The following is a 24,115-nucleotide window of genomic DNA, read 5'->3' as shown; positions in this document are numbered from 1 at the left end:
ACCTACATCTAAGTACACAAGGGTTTTTGCATTGTGCCCACACAAGAATGCGGGCTGCCATGGCTGGAATTCAAACCCGTGCCCTCATGCTCAGCAGTAGAATGCCATAGCCACTGATGCACCATGACTGGTTTGAAAGCTCTCAAGAGAGCCCCATGCAGTAAACATTCACGAGCTTGTGCACCTACCGACATTAGGAGCCGAGATCTCAAATGGCTCTGTGTACGTGTCCTGCCGGCTTGATGCCAATGTGTGGCCGTACTTCTCAAACATCTTCAACAAGTGTGCCGGTCCCTGTCCCGTGAGTGATGCCACGCGCTCCCAGTGCATTGCGTATCGAGTGTCCAGGATGATGCTCGCAGTGTTCACCAAGTTCTTGATGAAGCTCCGGTCCTGTCGGTGAGTGAGGTTGAGCCCTGCCTGGTGGTTCTCGTATGAGAGCACGTGGTGCAGGAGCCGAGACGCCAGCAGGACGTCGGTTCCGTACAGGCCAATCGGGTCTGAGTGGGTAGCGTTGGTGGCGGCCCTGAGCTGCTTGGCGACGCGGACAGCACTGTAGGTGTTGAGAGGGAGCTTGTCACGTTCCAGGACGCGCAGCTGCTCGGAAAGTGGCACGAATGCGTCGGATACGCAGTTGAATGTATCTGGCTCCAGCCAGCCACTCTCCTGGTCGCAGAGGCGGGTTGCCTTGCCTGTTGAAAAGATGAGAAGAGAGGGAGAGGAAGAAACACAGTGGAACAGTCATATCGAAACAGATATTCATCTGGGGCACAACGTTAGGGACAAGCTGATATTTTCAGTTGCTGCTACAGGAAGACTGTGCTGACGGTTTCTGTAGTGCCACAACATACAGCCAAACGAGTGGCAACAGCAGCTGGGATAGGTCTCACACATCACTGCTTGTCATCGTCATGAAGACATGCAGTTGTATGGTATCATCCTATTTTACATCTACTGCGGGAGGAAGATGTCTCCCAGTGATTTGCAGTTACTCCTGTCCTGCGTCACTGATCTGATCGCTGATCAGATACACTGACCTTGTGGCTCCAAATTTCCTAATCCGATCACTCTCGCTTATTCCGTGCCCTCAGTGACTTCACTTTTCTTGCTGTTGCAACCATCCTGCATTTCTAAAAGACGACTGGTTATATGTCTTAAGCCTTATATTTTGTGCCCAACTCCACTTCTTCCTATTAATGGCAACTAGTAGAGCATAACTTACCCATGTTTGCGCTTCAGTTCATACATTTGCTTTCCTATTTTGTAACATCACGCCTATAATTTTCTGTTCCCTCAATAATTACAAAGCCTTTAACTCTGTTTCATGTTCCTCTGTTATCCTTCACCTTCTGACCTTATAGGATAGCATTGGCACAGTGGTACCGTCTATGTCACTGGTAGTACCTTAAACGGTTACACATTTACCAACAGACTGAAGCTGTCTATTGGCTGAAAAACCAGCCTAGTATTTACTTACCTTGAGATCCCTTGGGACAGCTCCGAGACATCTCCTGGTTGAAGAGCGCTCGTTCCCACCACACCCTTTCACCAAATGATCTTGGACAGCCATCATAGATAACTGAAAGCAAAGAAAGCGAAGTTGCCTGCAGTCATCATAATCACCTTAGTCTAATTAAACTGACAGCTGCACAAATGGCCTCTCTCAATTCGCTCCATCTAGCCTTGTCCCACATTGATCACACTCCTGCCATAACTGCAAACTTCTTAACCTCAACTTTCCCTTTCATGTTCAGCTGTGTCCCTAACTACGTTTTCCTTGTCTTAGTATATTTTTCATTAAAAGATTACTGGTTACCTATACTATGAGTGACGTGTTTCAGCTAAATTCACTTTATTTTCCATCTGAGAAGCAGAGGTTGGGAATGCAAGCCATGCTCTGGCTTGACTGAGCTCTGGACTGCCCGTCACATAGCAACTGGTTCCTCTTAATTTAAAGGGGTCCTGAACCACTCTTTATCGAAGTGAAGAAAGGCATTTGAAGTGAAAATAGGCTATTCCAGGAATACTTTGCTGCAACAAGTACTTCAATGCGTTCAGCAGAAATGGAGTTATTGGCAATCAAACATGGCCTCCGCTGCGCTCCCATTCCCTCTTCAATGCCTTGCACTGCGAAGGCTACGGCGCAGTGGGGCATGCCCACAATGCTCTACCTTCTAAATGTCACCGTGGCGCGCAGTTCAAATTTCATTTTGGATGTTAACGTAGACGCCACAACTACGGCCTTTGGTGCCTACGACGTGCTAAACATATGCCAAACACAGTTGCCTTCAGCGAGCCGCAGTGTGTTTAGCCAGTGGACTCGTGGCGGCATTCCATGACGGCTGCGGTATTTACCATCTAGCTGACTGCAGCTTGATGTCGGTTATCGGCCAATAGCAGCCATCTCAGGGAATGACAAAATAGTGCATCCAATGACAAAATACAGCGTCTAGAAGAGAGTGAGGACAGGGCCTTCTGTTGAAATGAGAGCGTTTGAGAGAAAGGTGACTTTGTGATCTGCTTGCGAGCTCCACGCATCGTGTACGATAGCAAAACTTGGCTGAGGTGTTCACAGCAGCGTGTACTACCCGTGGAATGTGTTAATTCCCCAAGCCTGATGGGTGGTTCAGGGCTCCTTTAAGCCAGAACAAAATCAACTTTCACTGACCTCCTAATCAACGCTACTTTATATCTCAAGGTTGGGCAAATCAAATTCCTTTCCACTCCTCAATTACCTGTTATCCTAAGCATTCGTTTCAGTATGTTTCATCAGCCTCTGAAGCTCAGCCTAATAACCTGAAATTTCTTCTGAAAGACAGATTTGCTGTCAAAATGACACAGATGCAAGCAAAGTGACCCATGCTATTAAAATGCTGATGACAACATGGATCATTACCATCATAGTCATTTATGCTTCTTTATGTCACTTTAGTAACAAATGTGGCTTTCAGCAAGTATTTGTCTAGGCTAAGAACACATTTCCATTATGCCTCGATTCCCCACTGGAGCACAATTGGAGGGCCTAACTGGAGTAAAGAGGCACAAATAACAATCAAATAGCCCAAACTGTCAAATTGCTGATCGAATTTCTAAAGCATTTTGGATAACTTCTGCATAAACTGCACTTGTCTGATTCAGCCAAACAGCTGTGGCTGACCTTCACAGCCTCGAAGTGTGACCTCGGCGAAGCGATTGGAACAGGCATCACACTGGCGGCCAATGACCCCAGGTCGACACCGACACTGTCCTGTGACAGGGTGGCATCGGTTGCTGTAGGATCCGTTGGCATAGCAGTCGCATGGATAGCACACATCGCTGTCCTCCGGCTGGTAGTGGTTCTCCTGCAGGAAACATAGGGGCAATGTTGTCAAGATTTTATAGGAGTAGCACAGAAATACTCAGTTGACTTGGAAAGTTTCAGTTCATTCTCATTTATGTAACAATGGGTAACTCAGACTCTTTTTAATTTCGTGGTCTTCAAATGACGGAGATCATGCTAGTTAAATACTATTAATTTATTTTGAACTTTCAGACCACCATGCTTTTTCTTCTTCATCATAAGCCTAAGTTGGCCCAACACAGGACAAAAGCCTAACCCAGATATCTCCACTTGCCCTTCTCCTGTGTTCAAGTCAATTCTCCAAGCCTTCTGACAGCCGAACTACCTAATGGAAGTCTATCATACTGGTTTATATAGGTAAAGAGTGCAGCTTCTTATGCTTTGTCATAAGGAGAAAAAAGCTCCACCACATAACACATTTGCTCAACTGTTTTCTATTGCATATAGAAAAATTTTTTTCTTCGACATGCTTCCCTGGATATTAAATGGCCGACAAGAACCGTCTCTCTGCAGAACATCTAAGTGAAGTCGCTTTAGGAATTGTACAATACTTAGCCACACAAGGCATGGTGTCATCAGACATCCGAAATAATTTTTAATTTAGGACAAAGTACTTGACCAGATGGAAGTGATTCAATCTTAGTGCGTATTCAGATACCAGAAACTGCCACCAGGATGCCTCCTGGGGGCATCTTGTTTGTCAATGATGAAATGTCCCATAAATGCTGGCTCACCTCACAGTAGCATTCGCCTGTGGTCTTGTTGCAGTCGGCGTGGTAGCCGCGTTCGACAGGACAGTGGCAGGGGCCACACACCGGGTAGCCCCACCAGTTGAAGGGGCACGGTTGCGTGCTTGCCTCCTCACAGTAGCGACCCCAGCGGTTTTCGCCGCACTGGCAGCGGAAGCCACCGGGGTCCTTCTCGGACACGAGGCACTTGGCGTCTGCTTCGCAAGGGTCCAGACCGCATGATTCCGTGCACTGCTCACCAACGTAACCTGCGGCATTTCAAACAAACGTTGAGTTGACTGATCAAGATATCCAGAGGAGAACTTTTTGTTGGGCCAGTTGGTGCATGTTACTGAAGTACTAAAGCGCCAAGCAGACGACATAAGAAGAGACACGGACGAGCGCTCGTCCGTGTCTCTTCTTGTGTCATCTGTTTGGCGCTTTAGTACTTCGATATCCAGAGGAATTGAAGATGCAACACAAGCAGCAAGTAGGTCTCTGATATAAGAATCAAATGAAAATAAATGAAGAACGTAAGTTTGATGTCAATCATTAACTACACAAACATCACCACTAGCTACCAGCAACGTCAGACTAGCTTTCCAGTACATTGAAAAATTTTGTATCAGCCTCACAATAGCATTTTTCCACACAACTTAGTTACAGTACGGTGCACAAGAATTGTGCACACTGTAACTCATACTGTAGGCAAGCTGCATTTGAGATTATCTTAATTACATTAGACTTCTATTAATTCAATTTTTCTGTTAATGAGATCCCAACAAATAGTCCTGGTTGGCACCCATACATTTCTATGCTACCAAACTTTCGTTATTTTGATCCTGAAATTAGTCTTCGCCGATAATTTGATCTCAGAAGTTTGCTGGTCATCCCGCACCTGCCCAACCACAATAATGGAGACTCCAATAGTGGCAGCAGCTGAAATGCGGCTTGTTGTTTTCCTATTGCGTGCTTTAAGATGGTGACGAGAAACCTCGACAAAATCTACCTGGTGGGCCATGCCGAAATATGATCCCACCAGCACGAAACATGACGATCACTTCGCTGTGGACTGTGTGGAGGATGACATTTTGTGGCTTTTCATAGAGAACAATAAAGCGCTGTCTGAGAGTGATGGTGTCGGACATGAAGCAAAGAAATTTTCATTCTGTGAAGGTAAAGTTTGTTGGTTCTGTCTTTTTGCTACTGCCGGAATCGGAGGCATGCTATTTTTTGCTAAAACATTGGGTGCACGTTTGATTCATATTTTGTTTAGGAATACTAGTGTCATTTCTATGTTGGTTTTCTGCCTTGAACCCATTAATAGCAGGTGATTGTTCAATTTCAGGATCTGGACAAATTGGAACAAATACTGATAAATGATTCAGCAGTGTGTATTGATGTTTTTTTTCCGCCTCTTGTTTAATTCAACCTGCCGGATAACTCAGCCCATTTCGTTGGTCCTATCAGGGTTGAAGTCATGAAAGCTGACTTTACATGTTTTTCTGGAAGTCCACTGCCTATTAGTGGCTAGGTCATTTGCTAGCAGAAAAATGCTATTTCTTTTTAAAGAACCTCGTTGTATTATGTCGCAACTGCAAAGCAGCAACAGTGATAGACTGCAGAGCTCCACAGGCCCTTTTCGGCGAAAATTTTTCTTTCCTTTTCTTGATCTAATTTTGTCCATCAACAGTGTTTAGAATAGCAGGCTTGTCAAGAGGCTAGTTTACCATGTAACACATAACCTGAGAGATACAATTTAATGACACTTGGACGACTACAAACATAATGCAATGAACACTGATAGTTCACACAGATGGGCTTTCAGCCTTTATAAAAACTTGGCAGTTACTTTGCAGATGTGTAATACATTATGTGCACCGACTAAAAGAGACATGTAGCACGCAATCATTAAGCATACTTTGTAATGATTTAGGGGAATGGTATGCAACACTTAAAGCACACGTAAACTTACGTAGACACGTAAAAGTGTATGCTGTTTGTCAACAGTGATGATTCTACTGCAAGCAATACATAAACTTTGTGAATTGACGTGCTGTGAAGATGTTACACAACAGGTGTTGCCTACAGAACTGCTGACTCGGAATGTATCTAAGAAAGTCAAGAGTCTCTATATATAGAGGCCATCATTGTGACAAAAGGTAATAGTGGCTGCAGTGCTAAGACATCGAAGTAGAGATGAGGTTACCTGCATCACAGCGGCACTCAAACTCCTCCCAGGTGTCAACACACGTGCTATGTTGAGGGCAAGGGCTCGAAAGGCATGGATCTGGCACGTGACAGCCGTCTCGAACGTTCTGCTCCATCACGGGACGCAGCCATGCTTCTTTGCTTGTGCCAATGCGTACGTCCTGCATTGTTTGAGGCAAGAGTCAGTCACATTACCATTGAAAGCAATGTCCTCCAGCCCTACTAAAAAATATAAATCTTACAACAAGCACAATCATGTGCTTTGCTCATGCTTCAAAATGAACTGTGCTTGCAGGCACACACAAGTTTTCATTTGTCAGAAAGTGGAAGGCCTTACTTCCGCAGTAAATATTTCCTGCTCAGCTAATAAAATGCAATTTCCTTGTAATGATTACAAAACAACTGGAAAAGTAGTTATTACTGTGTATCATCACGTTGTGGCTGCCTTTAAATCCCTTCGATGCGCATTGGTAAAAAATGGTAGACAACATACATCTCCATAAGTAGCAATACAGTCGACGCCCGATTTTGTGGACGCCTTCCCGGCACCACCACGTGCCCCACAGAGCCAAAGAATGTCTGAAATTTCGGACACCGAAACCCTGCTCCGTCCGATTTTTACGGACTCTTTGCCGTGACCGTAGGTCCGAGACGGCATTAGTAGAAACCACCACCACTGTCATTTTGATTATCTCGCACGCCGATCCGCTGGCAGCCGTATCCACCCCCCCGTGGCAACGCTAGGCCTAGCTGCTTCGTTGTTCACTACCAAGCTGCCTCCTGTTCAGTGCCGTGTTCTTTTTTTGAAAGAACTCGCCGCTGTCAGCAATGGCACCGACTCCGCCTTTGTCATCCTCGCCAATGGCTTCGAAGCGCGGAAAGAACGGCAACGATCAAGCGTTGCACAATGCCAGTTCTCAAAAGTCAGCTTCGCCGCAATACACCAATGTTACGCAGTGAAGCATACCAAGAGTAGAAAGAGGCCGTTGTGATGGGACACAACACGCATTCCTTAATTACACACGCTTGCCCTCGCCGCTTCCTGTCTCGATGCGAGCACCGATGCGCCTAACAAGTGTCCTTAAAAGCTATTTTGGACGTGCCTGCGGCGATTCGAGACCTCGGGGACAGTAAAAGGCATGCATTCGTTTTTTTGGGGACAGCCCAGTTTTCCGGATGCTTTTGCAGCCCCTAGGGAGTCCTAAAAATAGGAAGTTGGCTGTAATTACAAACAGCACAAGTGAACTAAGCTACACAAGTGATTAAGTGTAAGATATTTATGAAAATTTAGCAGCAGCTTCGACGCACAAGACTTATCATTCAGGAATAGAAAACAATTACTTAACCAAGTTTACCATGATTTTCTTTGTGGTAATGGCACAAAATGTTAACAAATCCTTCGAATAATTCAGCCATTTTGCATGCTTGGAAAAGCCCTTGATGTGTAGTTGTACATATTAAATTAGGCTGTTGAACATATATAAAGTGCTTTTACCGTGGCCAAATGGCACAGCATGGCACAGGAAAAATGCGACTTTATTTAGCAAAGTGAAAAGAAAAAAAAACACCTTGCATGGCTTGAAGTGTTGGACATGTTCCAAGCTACTAACTAAATAAAATAAAATAATATGGGATGCCAGTGAGCTGGAAAGTGGAAAACAGAATAAATTAAATGAACAAAGACAGGAAGAACTTGTTGAAAAGAATGCCTGAAGTGGGCTAATCCCTGCTCTTTTCAAGGGCAAACAGATAAGGTTAGCTGCTGTTACCTGAATGCAGCCATAGAAGTTGGCACCTCCTTCCTCGAGCCCTCCAAGTGATACCTTGCCCACGTACAATCCTTGAATTGCTGCAGCAAACTCCTTGGATACCTGCACCGTGAATGGAAGAATGCCGGTGTGGATTGCCTGTTTAAACTGCTATGTGGGCTAACCGCATCTGGCTTCTACTTAGAAGTAACAAGATACGCAAGCTGTAGCTTTCATGCATAAAGTACTAATAGGCAGCACCACAAATGTTCTGGCCAAGTTATTTATTCATTTCATTTACTTAAAAATACCTTACAGAGCCCAGCTGGGGCATAGGGTAAGGGGGACGATGCATGAAAGCTATACATATCAATCATGAGTCGGAACAGCTAATGTAAACAATGTAAATAATGTAAGTGTAGCATCATCAATAGATGCAAAAGCGAACAATTAAAATAAACACATTAGTAAAAATGCAGTTAACATTCTTATAGCAAGTATACGATATAGATACCATAACACTGCAATCAAGCATATCTTAAATACGCATGCAAGCACGTACACACACAAAGAAAATAATCTGGCGCAAAGTACCCAACAACATCAATCAGAGAGTAAGCTTGCTAAAACTCTGGCAAACAGTGAAAAGAGAAAACAAAAGCAAAAAGAGCATCAAGCATGTCAGCCAAAAGTAAAAAGTGAGCCTACGCTATGTCAAGGTTACCCGAGAACTATTTGAGAAAGAAAAAAGGAAATGCCACTACAAAGAGATTAATATTTAGTTGGGAAATAATCATTAAGGCGATCCCGAAATTCAGAGTCATTATGCTCAAACACAATGTAGTCTGGAAGGTCAATCCATTATCAGATAGCTCGTGGTAGGGTCGACGAGTTAAAAGCATCAGTATATCTATAAATGCCCACAAAGCTTGTTATTGTGTAATCTGCATGTTGACCATTTGGAAGGTTTAAAATGAACAGATGACAGCCTTCTACTGCGAACAAACTTGTGAAGTAGTGATAATAGGCCAGTGTCACAACGAATGGTTAATGAGTGACGTGAAAGATCCAGCATATTTAATTTATGCTATGCTTCATTGAAAGCTGTAATTACTTGAAAGAAGTCGACTGTAATCACAAAATCCTCGGTAAGTCTTAAGCAGAATGTGCAACTAGGTAAAGCTTTTTGAGTCGGCATTCTTAGAAAATACTTAAGTCATGGTGCACAAAAGAGGCTGGAGACATGATAATCTTGGTGCATAGTTGGAAAATACCAGAGAGCACATTCTTCTCATATAGAAAGTGTACTGAACGAAGCAGCTTCGCATGTCACATCCTGGCAGGCGTAGATATCCACTCAATTTATTATTGCATGTTTTACACCGGCCAACAGAATAACAGAATGGACAAATGATATGTAGCGCCAGTTGTTGGTGACGTTAGTAGGGTTACAAGCACCCTCTACACCACAGAAAGCAAAAGACCGATCTTTTGGGGAGAGCTCCTTTTGCATGCGACTGCCCAAAGGAGTCAAAGTATGTATGGTATGCATAGAACATCCTTGATAAATGCAACAGAACTTCAAGATAATGAAAACGGATATACCAAGTTATCCAATATAATGAAAGTAAGTATAAAATGTTGGTTGTCGATATCAGGGCGTAACAAATACTGCCTATATGCTTATAAAAAATCCCAGAATATAATGAAGTTATTTTCATGTTGGGTGCAACTTTGTTATCGACGAGGTTCGACTGTAACCAAAGTGGTGCAAACTAAGACCTCTGAAAGGGGACCCCTCTTTGTCTCCAAGGAGGAGATAGATACTGGGATATGATTGAAGTATCCCACAGTCAAACAAAGTGCTTTCACTTTGGTCCATAAGCATTTGGTCCAGCTTACCTCATACTGGCCGTAGTCCAGGCTGAGCCACACGTCACCCACCATCCACTTGACGGCCACATTGTGCCACTTGCCATCGTTGACTCGAATGTCCTCGAGGGAGATGCTCTCACCATCTATCGTGTACTTGAGGTGGCCCCCTTCGACCTGCAATGCATCACACAATGCACAGGTCCAGTTCAAAGTCGTAGGAAGTTAAGACAAGACAGGCATTTAGGCATATATTCTGCTCAGCACTTCCTTCTTCCCACTAACTCCTTTGTGCCATGTGAATCAAGTCTTTTTATCATCTACGGCAAAATGCGATGCACACTGTGTTATTGGAAGGATCGAGAGATGGCACCAGCCTCCTGTGCGATGTTTCACGCTGGCTGAGAATTACTTCAGAATCATCTGTCTCTCATACCTGTGTCTACTTCTGCGACTGATTTTCAAGCAGATGAAGTATCAAGTTGCGTCAAGACTCTCCAGCTTGTCGGCTCTTCAGTCTCCGTTTTACATTCCCATCACCTGTGTAACGCCAAGTATCTCTCGTCTCAGTGCTTACAGAGACACTAAAGGAAAATATAAAGCCGAGTAAGATCAACAGATCATTCATCTGGAAGTCTATCATTTTCAGTGTGCTCATGCGACTTTGTAGCATAGAAAGCTGCACTCAAGGTCCCACTGCTGCTGACATGATCCCCACATGACCTCCCTTTCTGTCGCTCTCTGTGAAACTACCAGCACTGACGTCACATGAGAGGTACTGCAGTCCAAAATAACTGGCATCACTCTGATTTTTCATTTTTGTCACTTTCTCACTTACAAAAGCTCTTTTCTTGCTACAAATGTCAAATTCGTTGATGCACCTGATCTTTCAATTTAGCTCAATTTAATATTTTCCTTTCGTGCACTTTTAATTAACCTAGTTAAGTGCCATTTAACAAAAATGTCCAGAGTCCTATTGCCCAATAAAAAAGACATAAGGGAACACGCTGTGTTCCATCATAGCAGTTACACACAGTGCCTGTGATCTTTTGATTGAGAAAACCTGTGCATCCTGTCCGTCATGCTGCAGACAACTCGTACCTGCAACTTATTCTTGATGAAACCAGTAATTACTGCATCCAATCATGCTATTAAAAGTCAACTGCAACAAAATTTTAGGACTGTAAAATGATTAATTTTTGGCAGTGTAAATACAAAGCAATGTCCATGCGAAATTTATTCCATAAAACGGAGTGGATGTGCCACAAAAATCCAGCGAAAAGCTGCATTTTTGCAACAATACCTTGATTTGGGCGAGTTGGTTCATCTCGACAGTTTTCATAAAAAGCGCTAAAGACGAAGACGATTCGTCTTCGTCTGTAATGCTTTTTGTGAAAACTGCATTTTTGATAGTGAAACTAAAAATATAGCCACCTCTACTGCTCACTAGAAATGACGCAGAACTCAGAATGCTGAGAACTAGTGCCCACCTGGGCATTCAGGCACGACAAGCGACATCAGCAGACGTACACAGTTCTGGAATCTGCATCGCGTCTGCTACCACCAGATGTTCACGCTGTCTGCTAACATGCCATTTAAAGTCTGGCAATAAAAAGATTAGGTACTTACCAACTCCGCTACATTGCAAAGATTATTTTGATAGTGTGTACTAAATCATAACCAATTTGCCTTAAGTGAAATTATGTTGCAGCTGGATTTTTAATTGAACATAGTAACCACAATGAATTTTCGTGCTTGTGCTGCTGCTACATGCTGAAAACTTCCCTTTCAAAAAAATTAAATTCTGTGCTTTTACTTGCTAAAACAACAATCTGATTATGAGGCAAGCTCTAGTTAGAGACACCGAAGTAATGTTGACACTCTGGGGTTTTTTGATGTGCACTTAAACCTAAAAACTACATGAGTATCATTGCCCCCACTGAAATGTAGCTGCTGCAACCGGGATTGAACCTGTTACCTAGAGATCAGCAGCAAAACATCAAAATATTTTGTACATCAGCATATGCAAGGGATAAGTGGTGTATACAGAACACAGGCAGAGGATACCCAAAGCGCAAAGCTTAAAAATGAGAACAGCTGAGCCTAACAAAACTCCGGCAGCAATTGGTAGGTATACTTGAAGATCTGGCTGGAAAAGCTGGGGCTATGGTTTCTTTGGCATTGGGTGCAAGAGGCAACAACAGCCTAAAATGTGCCTAAAGAGGCATCGGCTTACATGGAGGGACATCTCTGAGCTCTGTCCCACGTGGACGTGGATGAGGAGACCCGTGGTGGCTCTTGTGCGGAAAGTGAGCCCCAGAGACCAGGGAAACTGGATCGGGCGCAGCAGGGGATTGAAAACCAGGAAGCCGTCGCCGTCGAATCGACGCACAGGTTCCACACCTGCGATAAAGAGCTCACTTTTTAAGCATTGGTTTGTGCAGTAGTGCACATTCTAGCAGCTTCACATTAGGAGCTATGTATGGTCGACTTCTGTTAATTCGACCCTGATGGGATGAACCAAGTTGATCGAATTCCCCGGTGGGTCGAATTAAACAAGATACAGAAAAAAAAGAAAACAAGAAAAAAAACTCACCAGTTACTCATTTGGCAGTATCTTCCCAATTTTAACACGCCCTAAATCAAATGCACACCCATTTTCTAGGTGGCCAAAGTAGAAAACTAACGTAGAAATGACGTTAAAACTCCTAAAAGAAGCAGAAATCTTATGCAGACCTGATGTTTTAGCATGAAAAATTGGCAAGGGGCCAATACATGTTGTACAACGGTGGCAGGTTTTCTAAAATCAGCTTTGGCACACGGTGTTTAATGGCAGTTTCGCCGCAATACACACGCGTTAAGCGGTAAAGCATACAAACGATGCGAAGACGGTTTTGGTTTTGTATTTGACTGCACTGCGCAGGCAATTTTCAGCTCAATTTTATTGAAAAAAGAAAAAGAAAATGAGTGCATTGGAATTGGGTAAATACCGTAATCAGACACTAGGAGCTACGGTTACTGCTTTAAATTTTTATAAGGCAGGACGAAAATAGGTGTTTCTTTTCATGAAAGATGATGTGTGTTTAACGCAATCATTGTTCCCTAAGCTCTGCTGAGATAGATGCTACCACCAAAGGGGTGTCTATTAGGGCCACCATAGGGGTCAGACGCGTGTGTGCTGACTGGTCAAGTTTGAATTATCTGGCAAAGGCCAATTTTTTGAACAAATTAATGAAAGCTCGGGCGCGGGTGCTGGCCGAGACCTTCAGTCAGGATCAAATTAACCGGAGTCCTATAAACTGATGTCTACTGCAGTAAGGCCTCTGCCTAAACTTCATGATCATCATGATCATCATGATCATCATCATCAGCCTGGTTACGCCCACTGCAGGGCAAATACTTCTCCAACTATCCCAGTCATGTACTAATTGTGGCCATGTTCTCCCTGAAAACTTCTTAATCTCATCCGCCCACCGAACTTTCTGCCGTCCCCTGCTATGCTTCCCCTCCCTTGGAATCCAGTCCGTAACCTACACTTATGTGCAGAAAAAGCCAAAAAATATAGGCAGAAACTATCGAAGATGATTGTCGAAGTGAGAAAAGCTTCTTGTTTAGCTCTCTTGGTCACCTCGCGCAGCCATCGAGCTTCTTGTTTTTTGGCTAATGCACCTTTTTGTGCTGCGTAACTTTTCACTGATTGACATGCTTCTCCACTAGTAGCCACAGCTGTAGTGTTAGGCAACACACCAACCTAGAGTGCCAGAGTAGCTAATGTCACTGAGGTGCTTGGTCAGAAATATGACAGAAGGGAACATGAACGCTGTGCTGTTCTGCCATGTCTTTCTTTCACAGCGTGTTTGCGCTGTTGTTGTTCAATGTGGGTTTGTTGGAACATCACCGTGAAAGCAGTCAGTGTAACGCAGGCAACATGTAGACACAGAGGAGATTTGCGTCGAATAAGTGCTTTGGTAAAGTGACAGGATCTGTGCCGCAGATGTTCCGTCTGCATCAGCCTACAGTCAACGCAGCCTACAACACACCACTTACCTTCACTGCAGTCTCGTCCACCAAACCCAAGCGGACAGTTGCAGACAAAGGTGTTCCAGCCCTCCGAGCAAGTGCCACCATTCTGGCAAGGCCTCGTGTGGCAGAAACCGCGCTTCTCGTGGCAGCCGGCTGTCGTCGAGTTGTTGGCGACGAATCTGCAGGAAACACAAGACCTGGAACTTCACAGAAATTCGGTTTTGCTTTCGTACATATTGGCAGGGTGAATTGCGCAGCCAAAGAAAGAAGAGAAAATGGGAAGGAGCAAGCGCTGGCCATCAACTGCGTTTCATTACATAGTTACAGGTATGTGGGGAGATGCATGCTTAGTGCTTTGATTTGTTACACGCCTGGTCACGAGAACATTCATCTCATGGACATGTATTGCACTCAGAATACAATAGTCCCTTTAAATGTGCAAACTGCGAGCCAGTAAAGATACATTTTTCATGGGTGCCTTCTCCCCATGGTGTTCGAATTACATATCTGCGTGGCTTTTTGGAGCATGTTCTTGTGAACTGTTTCACAGCCTATATACACCTGGTTTGTAAGACCATCTTGCACTCATTAAAAGTTTGTTTCTTCCAAGTCCATACACCATTTCTGCATTAATGCTATAAAAAGGTACAGCCAATACCCTCAGACTTTAGCCACGAATCTTCTCATTCTTCTAAAAGCAAGAAACTAATACGCTTAATTTCAGGCAAAGTCCATTGGTCAACAATAGTCTGCCTTCTGTTCCGATGCAGAAAAAGTCTTACCACAATGAAACAAGCAACCAACTACTATTAACTTGGAACCAATGCTCAATACAGTTGTATCTATACTTTCTTTACACATTTATCTACCAGTTGCTCTTTATTTCGGCATGATTTCCAATGCAACTGATTATCATATTGAGTATCACTATGGCCTGACTGAAGCAATGCTTCTAATGGCAGCCTGCGATCATCAAGCTACTGGCAAGGAATAAGCAAAAGCTGTGAGCTGCGAAGCTGAAGCCATATTATAAATTCAATGTTTTGACATATCAATCAATAAATCAATCAATTTATTTTCTTGCAAACAAGAGAAACATTACAAAACTCTTATACAGGTGAACCCCAGAACTCATTGAAGAGTTATGAGAGGGGCAGTAAAAAGTAGCGAACATTGTTATTATCACAGAAAAGTGGCACAAAACATCTGGTTATTTCAATTTCAATGCAAGAATTGAAGGAATATGGAAAATATGGGAACTAAGGTAGCTTTTAGTTGTACACCAGGAGAAAAAAAAGGTGCTGTTCTAAATCGCTTCTAAAAGAACCCGAATACAAAAAACAAATAATTTATTTTTCCTTTTGTTACAAAAAGGAGGGGGCAGCCACTAAAAGTTACTTTTACAAGGAGCTTGATGAGGCGACAGCCCCTATATTAGCAACAACATATGGCATATCAAAGAACTAAAGTATATACAAGATAATCGTTCACTTCGTGAAGAACAGACAAACATAAAGGGTGTTTGCTAAGCACAATGAAAGGCAGTCAAGATAATCCTAACACTTAAGTCATATGGGAGATTTTTCTTCGCATAACAAGATCAGACAAGATGACACATTTTAACAAAAGCAAATAAAATGTTTAGGACACCTCAACAAGTAATTACGACAGCAAAGAATCAGTAATTTTATTCGATGAGAGAAAAATGTCATATAATGTTTTCCGTGGTAGCTCAGTAAGGTCAGCACTATTCCCTGAGAACTTGTTTAACAGGCGGGGGAGCATGTAAGTTAGTGATTGAAAGTAATAATTGTTCACTGGTGTAGGAATAATCCATGTTTCCGGACAGTGTGTGTTGTAGATGTACTACCTTTTCTATAGCATTGACAGGTTGACACAAATTGGGGTATTGTATCTATTAGTTAGGGAGTACGATTGCAGCAGGTGGTAGTTATAGAGGTGATTAATTTTCATTATTTGATGGCGATCAAACATCTCTTGCCTGCGCGAATTAAAAGTGTGAGAATTAAATTAATTTTTTGCTTGTTATTTTTGAAGGGAGTGAATTCTGCAGTTTTGAATTGCTACAAGTGAATGAATGAAAATGCTACATAGTTTGTTCAAATAGCTGGGACTTCAAGTTGCACTGAAGACAACTAACTGATTTGCTGCAATCTTACAACCGTACAGCATTTGACATTGCAAAGCATCTTAAATGACAGAATGATTTTCTTATGTTAAGCGATTTCCTTACTGGTAGGATGTTTAGTAAAGAAAAGCAAAACGCGGAGTCGTGCCTGCCTAGAAACAGGATAATTTGTAAGGGCAGTGTTTTGGGCGACCTGTTGAGGAAGCAGTGCGGAAGGATACGGTAGCTACCATTTTTCTGTTCAAACAGTTCTAACAAAATATTCAGGTGCTACCAACCAGGCAGCATATGTCTTGTTTCACACATAAATTTGAGCCCATGCAAACGTGCCAATTCGTTTCCTTAAATTCCTTAAAGTGGTGCTTGCCTAAAGTAACTGCTCCTTCCATGTTTAAATACAACTGTAGTTTATAAAATTTGTAATATAAAGCTAATAGAAAAATTTTCATCATTTGGTTATACCTTCCAAATATTTAAGCCTGTAGATAAAACACAGCTGTGCTATTGTGCCATAAAGTACAAAGCCAATAGTCCCCCCCCCCCCCAACTTAAGCATGACAGGTTAAAAAAAGCAAGAAAAATGAACTTACAAAGTGGGTAATAATCTTCTTGGCTTCTGGTGCTAAGCCATCAAAAAGGGTACATGCCCCTTTATTGTTTGTTTTATAAGAGTGTCACACAGTGCACTTTTGTTCATGATTGCAATCGTTATCGATTGCAATTGCGTCCCTTGGACAAAATGTAGAAGGAAGCCAATCGCAGCCAAGAAACCTTATCTTGATTGGGCTCAATCACAATCGAAAGTGCACTGTGTGACACCGGTATATTAATTGCCATTTTTATCTTTAACTTTGTTGTTACAATTTTCTATGCATTGTTAACCATTTCCATTGGAATTATTCTACTAGTGACACCATGCACTGCGATGACTGAACTCTAACTATTTGTCAGATTTTACAATTTTCGGCTAATTGGGGAGTTGGGAAAAATAAAACTTCAACTGGAGGTATTGTCAAAACTAGCCGCCAGTCCTTCTAGCACTTCCTCAATAAAACGATAAAACAATGCGAAATTTGCACTTTGGTCGACTCGGCAACATCATTTTTAAATGAAAGCAGCAGTGAAGATACAGAAGCTTCTGTTTGGTCGTATAATTTTGCAATCTGACATCTAGGCTCTTCTAATAATTGTGTTCGACTAATATTAAGTGCAACTTTATTTTACCCACCACGAGTTGCTTTTATCCATCAGCGTTTTTACAGCGCATGTATAAGTTCTTACAAGCAATCATTCACGTCGTATGGAGTTTTCATTCACACAATATCCCGCAGCCGATTTCAGACCGACCTTCGACTGAATCTTGACTAGTAGCCCAGTTTCTTGCATTTCGAACGTTGCCTATGCAAGCACCCTGATTCATTACTGTACGATATTGTGCAACACTCCTCTTTACTGTGCATCACTGTACAGAAACTGAACAGAGCACGTTTAGTTTCCATTGCCAGTTGAATGCACGTTAGACCACCATTGCTTGCATCGAAAAACTGATCGAACACAATAATCAAGCAGAAGGAGGCTTCTGCATGCTCCCTGACCAGAAGACCATTGCTTTTAAAGCCTAAAAAATGCAGTTAAATAATTAAGCAGGTGCCTGCTCCAATTAGCAAAAACAGACACTCCTGGTACAATAGTAAATGACCCGTTTTTCACATTTGTAAAGCTATTGCTTTCCTCCATATCATGGGCATCACTATGGCTAGTATTGATGCTAACAAGTCCGTGTAATATCTTTTTTGCGTAATCTGACCTAAAAAAACTGGGAACAAGGAGCCAGGTGCATATTTTGCCCATTTCCGATTTTTTTTTTTTACTCTTGGTACTTATACTAAAAATAGCAAATTATTACTTTTAGTCTTGTTCTTTGAGGTGCTTTCTTGAAGTTTCACATAAGAAGTCTCGCAAACTGTCTGAGCAATTATTACTGCTTTACATCCATTCAAAACACCTGTGATCAGGCTACAATTTTATGCATAGCGGACACACTACAGTGACTACTACATCTTGAAATAAGACATTAAAACATAAAAGCATCGAAAATGAGAACATTTCTACTGGTAACGAAATAATTAAATCTGCCATGATCACGATATCAACTGCAGGAGTTATTTCAGTTTCTTTTATGCTTTAGGCACCATTGTGCCTCAGGGCTCAGTGACACGATGTGGAGGTTTAGCTAGGTCCTTCCAAGATCACCGAGGCTTCTTAAGATGGCACACTGACTAAGAGGTGACGGCATGACATCCTTAGACAAGCAGGCCGAAGTTTGAGACAGAGCTCATCACACCTGGATGCAAATGCTTTTTGAGATATTTCTTTGCATGGAACACACAATTTTCTGAACCTGATGACATACCAAACATTAGCTGGGAACATGTACCAACCTTAGCAAAACGTTAAACAAAACACAGTTTTAGGAAGAGTTGATGTTTTGGGTGTATATTTTGAAACAGCCTGTTGCACCCTGTAACGTAAGGGAATGATCCATTGATCTGGGCACATTTCTGAAATAATGCTCCTGTTTACATAAGTGCCGTAGCTTCCAATTAGGAAAAAATGAGAGCTTGCACTTGAAAACTCATTACATGTATACGTACACATTTTCAACTTTAAGCTGCGTAAGATGTTCACATACAGCGGGACCTGAGAACAGGCTCAATTATATCCACAGTTTCATATTTGGATTTTCAGTTTAGACTGGTAAAGACAAACAAAATAGTGTTAAGTTTTACAGGGTACAGTCACAAATTGCTTGGAAATTCAGTGTTTTCACAGATCCCATGGTTCATAAATTCTTGATGCTGACTGCACCTAAATGCGAGTGTCAAAGGTAAACTTCCTTCTCTTGGAGACTAGCAAAGAAGGCTTACTTGTTGAGGTCAACAAGTTGGTGGTCAATGTAGAGGTCGCGAATGCAGCCTGCAAAGTGCATCTGGGAGACGGGAAAATGTGTCGGCAGATCTGGCAGGCCGCCGATCTGCAATGGGCCGGTGAGGTCCAGGAAGCGATAGCAAGTCTGCATCACATCAGCACACCTACAGGATAGAAGAAAAGGACGGCTCTGAACACTGCTTCTTTGACAGTCAAATCAGTGAAACATAACCCCTCGGCAAACACAAGCCGTAAAGCTCTAAAAATAGTCTAAGCAAACTAGCAAAATAAACAAATTACAGATTACTTGGAAGTGAAAAGCCACTTGCTACTTTTGGAAACTGGAAGCTTACCAGCATCTTTTTTTTAGAATTACCTCCACTGCATTCGTTTCCACCAGAAGGCCCCTGACATTACATGACTTATAAGTACTTGCTGGTTATCTAGTTGCTTTTTTAGAAATATGTAAACATGCTAAAAACCCAGAGACATACACATGAGGTAGATGGAATATGCACTATGCTGAGAACCGATTTATTCCAATCAGATAAACATACATATCTAAGCATATTCTTGAATTGTGCATGTATTTAAATTAAGATTGCCTCGGTTGCTAACAACAGTAAATGCAAAACAAAAAATAAAAAACTACCAAGATAATTCACATATCCCAGAGTTCTTGTTCTGTCTAACTCAACCAAATAATTGTGTGTTCTAGTGCAACTATGCACTTCAAAATAAAGACGCTGCATGCCAAGCAAAACACAAGCAATCAATAGTTCACCTGTCTTCTAGGTAGTGTGTTGTGCTGTTAGCACAGTTGTAGTTGCCCAGGCGGTTTTGAAAACGGGTGGCCAGTACGGAGTCACAGCCATCCACAGATAATGTCACCGTCTGAAATATAAAAATACCAAGGTTTCAGAAAAGCACGGCTTAATGCAACATCTTTAATGTTGTGCTTACTCATGTATGTAATGTAATGTAATTGCAATGTATAGGAGTCCCCCTGACGGTTTCTAGCTTTGGGGCTCCCTGTGTAGTACTAATTTGGTACACAGTTCTATGTAAAACTGACATTACTGATAAATAAACTTGAAACTTGAAAACTTGAAACTACTGTCTGCATCCTTTCAGAACAGCCCATATAAGTTAAATATGAAATATTAGAAACAAGCTATTGCTACAACTAGAGGTGACTGTCCTTCTTTGCTAGGTCCAATGTAGTCCTCACCAAGGAGAGGCTGCCACTGTAGCCATTGGCACGAACCAAACAATAATTAATACCCTAACTACAAAACAGGTTGAACTGCATGAACAAAGAAAACATTAACAATGCTAAAAAACGTCTGCTCTCACTGAAATCACCACCGTGGGCTCTTCAATCAACTTTGGCCCCAACAGGGAGTACGCCTCATACATGCGCGCTTGGTGCAATGGCCCGAAGCAGTCTCCCCCTGGATTCATCTCGCCGCTGGCTTATGAAGCCGTGGCCAAGCTTGCTCTAAGACGCCCTGAACATCACATGACCGTCGTGGCACCACCATCAACACAGCGTCGTCATGTACACAGGGAAGTGGCTGCTGATTAATTCCCATTACCAGCCAGCAGCATCTCGGCAGTCCCGACAAACTTAATTAAGGTAAGTGGTAAGTGGTAAGTGGCAACATGTCCTTTAGTTCACACCATCAAATGACATCGAAAACTGTGAGGCCCATAAATCTGACCTTCTGCGAGACAGTTAGGTGCCACATTATCATGTGTAAAACTCGCTACTGCATATGACCACACCGCCAATAACTTACATTAGAAAAAAGAAAAGTACATAAATCGTTAAAATAACCTCAAGCAACGAAGTTAGAATCTTAATATGAACAGCCATATACAGTTGAAGGCACAACCCAAAGCACCAGAAACAATCTTGTTTCGTATGTTTGGCCATTGCCACTTTCACTACCACTGTTCAAGCTAAATGCGGCTTCATGGAAATGCACCCATTACCGTGAAGTCACCCCAATTGAAGAAAATTTACGTAACCTGCACACCTACTTGTGGGCTACATTTACAAAAAATACTGTCTTTCAAGCAAATGCAATAACAGATAAATAATAACGGATACAATCTGCTTAATGATTTTTTTTTTCAGCCCCTCAGAGTGCAGTTGTAATTGTAGTTTAAAGATGTCACATACAGCACCACACGCAAAGGGTGACACTGATTGACAAAAAAGCACAGTAGGTAAGCTTACTCTGTTGTAATAGCTGACTTCAACCTGGTGCCACTGTCCATTGCTGACCTCAGTGGGCACTGCGACCGACACCTGACTCATGTTGACACCTGTCGAGAATGAGAACACAATGCTGCCTTGCACGACCTCTAAGGCCACGAAGTCATGCATGTCATTGTAGCGTCCGTTGTAGAGCAGCAGGCCATCCCGTTTTTGTGTGGCAAAGCTGAATTGCAGGAAAGCCAGAAAAAGAGAAAAGAAAGGCAAGAGATAAACGTAAGCATATGTGCCTCAAAGTGGTACTGATTCTCAAAGTCATTGACTAGCAGTAGCCACAGTTAATGCCATACTTATTTAGTTCTTTGGAAATAAGTAGTAAAACACCTCGGTATAAAGAACACATCAAAGGCAAAGAAGGCACGACAAATGCTCGAAACCTCGGAACAAACAGCATGTTCTTTCAGTGGTTGTTTCCACATTTTTGCTACATGTCACGCAAGCAAGCATACTTACACAAGCAAGGATCACTACTGATATTACTGAAGTGGAACAGCGGACTGGAATAACAGTTTGTAATTAGCCAGCACTTTACTGCTGCACACTGGCTATTGCATGAGTGCTTGGCAATAGCGCACTATTCTTTTCAGCAAATAGCTTTGTAAACTTGGCCCCCAATTTCTGGCCCCTGCTCCAGCCTCCAGAACAATGTACAGTTTTAGTAGAGCATTACAGCAGATTGTAACCATGTTGTCTTTACCACTACTGCTTAAGCACAATGTTAGCTGCATTTATGGTTCGATGGAATGCCAAGATATTCGCCCAGCAAGAAGTGTAGCGAACGTCCACCTTTCAGGGGTGCTAAGATTCAAAGCAGATGGAAGCATTATCTGGCCATCAGTCAAGATTAGCTAACCGATAGAACCAAAGGCGTTACAGGCGTACATAACTGTACAATATAGAGATAGAGGTTTTCATGAAGAAAGAAAAGATCAGGCAGAGATAAGTAAAATGCTAGACTGCAGCAGACGTGCTCAAGCACACAAAGCAACTTTTTGTAACCTCATCATCATCATCAGCAGCAGCAGCACACCACACAGTGTGCAAAATTACTGAGTGACACAGTGGTAGTGTCACAGTGGAAGTAGCATGCCGACACACTCTAGTACAGTGATCTGGAACAGAGGAAGCGTACCAGTGCGGACACGAACTGAAGTACCAGAAGACGTATCTAAGTGCAGTAGTCCTGGTGCTGATGTCTCGCGATTTGATTAACCACAACACGCCATAAACCATAAAGACCCTTGCTCTGCCCGACTTTCATCTTTAAAGAAGATGAAGTACAAAATTGCTTTCATGATGATTTTGCCACTTACCATTGGCAAATTAGTGAAGTAAATTCAATCATTGCAAAAAAGAAAAAAAAAAGCTTTGCATGTTTTAGTTAAGTGCCATGTCAAAAGATGCCATTACTAGCACTGCTATTTGCACCTATGTCTCCTAGAATTAAGGTGCACGTCTGCAGTGGTACATTTCAAACATGCCAAATCTAATGAGACAATCTATAGAGACAACCAACCAACAGTAATGACACCACGAGCTTGCACACACCTGAGACGCAAGTGCATTCGGTGACGCTGTCTCAGAGATGGAAATGTGACATAGGAGCCACGGTTGAAGCTGCGCGCCCTCAACTGGCACTGGCTGTTTGTCCACAACGGGTCTTCCGTGCAGTTGGTGCACTCTTGGCCGCAGCTCTTGATCTTTATCTCACAGTTGATCCCTGGTAAGGAACAAAACAGTCTTGGATATCTATAGTGGTTTTGATTATGGAGACACCTTAGAATGATTAAGCCATCACACCTTAAAGCCTAAACTGTTAAACCGTCTCTGACAATTAGAAAAACAATCATGTGCTCCACTCCAGGATTTTCGAGTCCCTTCTTCGTACGTCATTATGTCGACAGGGTGAGGTGATGTCGCCAGAGTAAAAGCTGTTGTTTGGTCCAGATATGAGGGACATCAGTTGCAACCTGTCTGCTAGCACGCCTTTGCCATGCTGTCGCACACTCACTTTTCCTCCCCGTCTCACTTACCTGTTGTGCACAGTCAACAGATTTCATCTTGCGCAGTGTGTTTTGCATTGCACGTGAGGTGGCAACAGCGTATAGTCAAAAAGCGCAGAGTCTCAATAAGGGGAAGCTGATAGGACTTTCAAACAAGACAAGGGCATCAACGTGACATCTGGTACTAACGTGGTATTTATAATGTTTTCTAGGGGAATTGGCAGCAAGGAGAAACGAGTGCCTGTGGTGAGGGTAGCGAAGGTGTGAGAGGAAGTGCCTTCTCGCCTGCCAGCTCAAAGTTGTTCAAGGGCCCTCTAAACTTCACTGAGAACTAAATAAATCACTGCCCTCTGGTTGGCTCCCAATCAACAAAGAAGCGATTCACAGCAAGACTTTGCAAGTCCATGCCTGGCCTGCAGCAGCATTATCAAATGTAGGTGTCACATCTTTAAGCACAGGAAAAGTTTAGTGTCCTTTTCATTGCATTTTGGTGCATTGCTATCTTTGCCCCAAGGCATAAGTACTTTGCAGCTGCCACTATTAAGTACCATAATATATATATTCAACATGGCACCTTGTGAAGTGACTTTTTTCAATGTCTCATATCTGCAGCTGCGCTTGTATTCTTCTAAACCAATAGGCTATGGTAGTATAATTGTTTTTTCTTTTGACATGCACTTGGTATCAAAGGTATTGCAGTTACATCGCTACATATGAGAGGCATGATATCTTGCCTTTCAGACATGTTTTGTAACTATCAAAAGTCATCACTCCATTTAATAAAACCTCAAAGATGTATTTCATGAACTATACATATATTGACAGAACA

At 42.5% G+C, this 24,115-nt stretch overlaps 1 protein-coding gene across 1 annotated transcript in view; it reads right to left on the bottom strand.

Annotated features, from left to right (window-relative positions):
* stan (Protocadherin-like wing polarity protein stan) overlaps positions 1-24,115 on the bottom strand; it is a 70,510-nt gene that overhangs the window by 28,287 nt on the left and 18,108 nt on the right. The window contains exons 7-19 of the mRNA XM_075668842.1: positions 22,832-23,003; positions 21,245-21,449; positions 19,784-19,893; positions 18,999-19,163; positions 13,947-14,101; positions 12,136-12,302; positions 9,930-10,076; positions 8,049-8,150; positions 6,278-6,440; positions 4,075-4,337; positions 3,158-3,341; positions 1,478-1,579; positions 189-692 (exon numbers count right to left, since the gene is read on the bottom strand). Coding sequence (XP_075524957.1) covers positions 189-692; positions 1,478-1,579; positions 3,158-3,341; positions 4,075-4,337; positions 6,278-6,440; positions 8,049-8,150; positions 9,930-10,076; positions 12,136-12,302; positions 13,947-14,101; positions 18,999-19,163; positions 19,784-19,893; positions 21,245-21,449; positions 22,832-23,003 — 2,439 coding nt within the window. The remainder of the gene's footprint in view (positions 1-188; positions 693-1,477; positions 1,580-3,157; positions 3,342-4,074; positions 4,338-6,277; positions 6,441-8,048; positions 8,151-9,929; positions 10,077-12,135; positions 12,303-13,946; positions 14,102-18,998; positions 19,164-19,783; positions 19,894-21,244; positions 21,450-22,831; positions 23,004-24,115) is intronic.

The sequence above is a fragment of the Dermacentor variabilis genome, chromosome 9 (assembly GCF_050947875.1).
Source record: "Dermacentor variabilis isolate Ectoservices chromosome 9, ASM5094787v1, whole genome shotgun sequence".
NCBI lineage: Eukaryota > Metazoa > Arthropoda > Arachnida > Ixodida > Ixodidae > Dermacentor > Dermacentor variabilis.
Note: the sequence above shows the minus strand (reverse complement) of the source record. Positions and strands in the feature narration are given on the sequence as shown.